Here is a 2,473-nt window from a genome sequence, read left to right as displayed (position 1 = left end):
TGCAGATCAGTGAGTAAGCACAAGCCCGCCTTGTTTCAGTACCTACCTTATAAACACAAGAATGCAATGATCTCAACTACTCACACTTGGAAACCTAGAAACCATACCTACATAAAATAGTTAAAACCCAGGAAATTAATGAAACAAGCCTTTGAGTTGCCCAAAAGAGTTGTCTCAAAAACCATAGATTAATGCATGCACCATAATCATAGGAGACTTTGTTCCAGCTCATTCTCAGATATGCTTCCCATATATTGTACTTACTTTGATTTCTAAGGGAGCTCTGGTGGCACAGTGCCTGAGGCATTTGCCTGCTAACCAGAAGGCTGGTAGTTCAAACGTACCAGCCACTCCTTGTATTGTAATGTCTGGTGCTCCCTAGCATCCTAATAACCCAGGCTAGAAACGTTGAGATCATCTTTGATGAGTATAAATCTCTTAAATTCATTGCATCCAGTTAGCTGTCAAATCCTCCCACTTCTGCCCGTGAATTATCAAGAATCCATCTGTCCCTTCCTGATCCCACTCTGCTTGCCCTCGCTTAACCTTCATTTCTAACCTGGATTCTTACGCTCATTTTCTACCAGTCAGCCATGGCTACGTTTTTTCCCCCTGAAACTGATTATTTTACTTCTGTTATATTGCGGCTGTTAAAATTAAAACTCACAATTTTTAGAGCCCTCTGATAATCTGTTTAACCATATTTCCTTCTTTCTTTTCCTCCCTCTCCTTCATTTCCTCCTGAAATATTTATATTTCTTTATGTATTAGTATTATTACTTATTCTTGGCCAAATATGCCATGAATTTAATTGTTGTTTCCTCAGCTTGGAATGCCTGTCTCCACATTTTAAAATTCCAGTTAATCATCAACCCTAGATCAAATACCATCTTCCTTTGAAATCTTTCCCAATCGGAATACCTACCTTTCAGCCCTTCCAGTATATTTTTATATACTTCATTTATAGTCTCCCTTGTGTTATAATATGCCTGTCTTTCTCCTACATGGATTATAATTTCTTCTTTTTTCTGTTTATATTTTTTTCAGCATGCTTAGCCCTTAGTAGAGAATCAGGAAATGTTTTTTAAAGAATCACGTTTTGTTTGGTCACAAATTATTTCATTAGCTTTCATTTTGATAATCACTAGTAAGTAGTCTTTAAGAAATGTCACAACATTAAGCTTTCTCTTGTTTTAAAGGAAATGCCAAGTACTGTTAAAATCAAAACATGAATAAAATACTCATTTCTAATGAAATTTTCAATAGTAAAATTCTGAGCAGTCTTTCTTATGATTTTGCCCCTTTTAGGCTGGATCAGTGCATGTAAGAATTCGACGAGATGCAAATGAACAAATGGTTCTTGCTCACGTGACCAACAGGCTGTACACTCTGGTGTCTACGCTGACCGTTCAGATTTTCAAGGATGATTGGATTAGGCCTGCCTTACTGTCTGGGCCTGTTTCAGCCAATGTCCTAAACTTTTCAGATCATCACATCATCCCAATCCCTTCTTTAAAGAGTACTGAAGATTTGAATCCTGTCACATCCACCCCAGCTAAACCTAGTAGTCCGCCTCCAGAATTTTCATTTAACACCCCTGGAAAAAATGTGAGTCCAGTAATTCTTTTAAACACACAAACAAAACCTTATGGATTGGGTCTTAATCATGGATATACACCGTATAGCAGCATGCTTAATCAAGGACTTGGAGCTGCAGGAATTGGAGCAACCCAAGGATTCAGGACTGGTCTTATAAATATACCAAGTAAATATGGAACTAACAATAGAATTGGACAACCAAGACCTTAATGCACTCTATTTTAATTTATTTTTGTGAGGAATTTTGACTTCTTGACCTCTGATTTATTGTTCCCTAGCTTTGCATTGACTGTTCAATCATTTACTGTAAATGTTAGAGATAGTAATCTTATTCACATTTCATGAAACCTATGAAGCTATATTTTTGTACAATGTACTTGGGGCAATGAGATCCTTCTAAATGTAATAGGCTTTAAATAAGCTTGCTTTTGAAAGCGTGTTTCTCTAAATTTGAATTTTGCTATCTGCACTTTTGTAATTGACTGCCATATGGACATTAGCTTTTTAAGAGACCCACCTGGTAGTGTGGACCCTGTCACATAATTAATAATGCAGTATTTTCTTCAGTGAAATTTATAAACATGCTTCTTGAATAAGTAACACATTTTAGGAAAGAGAAAAAAAGTTTATTGTGAAAGTACAGGTCAGTTTTATGGCTTGTCAAACTTAATTGCTATACTTTTTCTTGAGGGCTTCCAGAATATGTCTTGCAAAGTAAAGGCAAACCTTTTTTAATTAGACATTTTAGAACATATTCTAGTATCTAACAAATTTCGAAAATTATAATTATCAGGGTTTTTTTTTTTTAATTTTTCTCATTAGAAAATTTTAATATCATTTGTAAATAGTTACTGGTTCTCATTGTTTTATTTTG

At 35.3% G+C, this 2,473-nt stretch overlaps 1 protein-coding gene across 1 annotated transcript in view; it reads left to right on the top strand.

The window, feature by feature from the left end:
• Window positions 1–1,809, top strand: part of SLC30A6 (solute carrier family 30 member 6) — a 62,069-nt gene extending 60,260 nt beyond the window's left edge. Inside the window, exon 13 of the mRNA XM_007938797.2 lies at window positions 1,309–1,809. Coding sequence (XP_007936988.2) covers window positions 1,309–1,809 — 501 coding nt within the window. The remainder of the gene's footprint in view (window positions 1–1,308) is intronic.
• Window positions 1,810–2,473: the final 664 nt, after the last annotated feature.

This window comes from Orycteropus afer, unplaced genomic scaffold (genome assembly GCF_000298275.1).
Source record: "Orycteropus afer afer isolate SDZICR_OR568_19922 unplaced genomic scaffold, OryAfe1.0 scaffold00054, whole genome shotgun sequence".
Classification (NCBI taxonomy): domain Eukaryota; kingdom Metazoa; phylum Chordata; class Mammalia; order Tubulidentata; family Orycteropodidae; genus Orycteropus; species Orycteropus afer.
The sequence above is the reverse complement of the archived record's forward strand: the minus strand, read 5'-3'. Positions and strand labels throughout refer to the sequence as shown.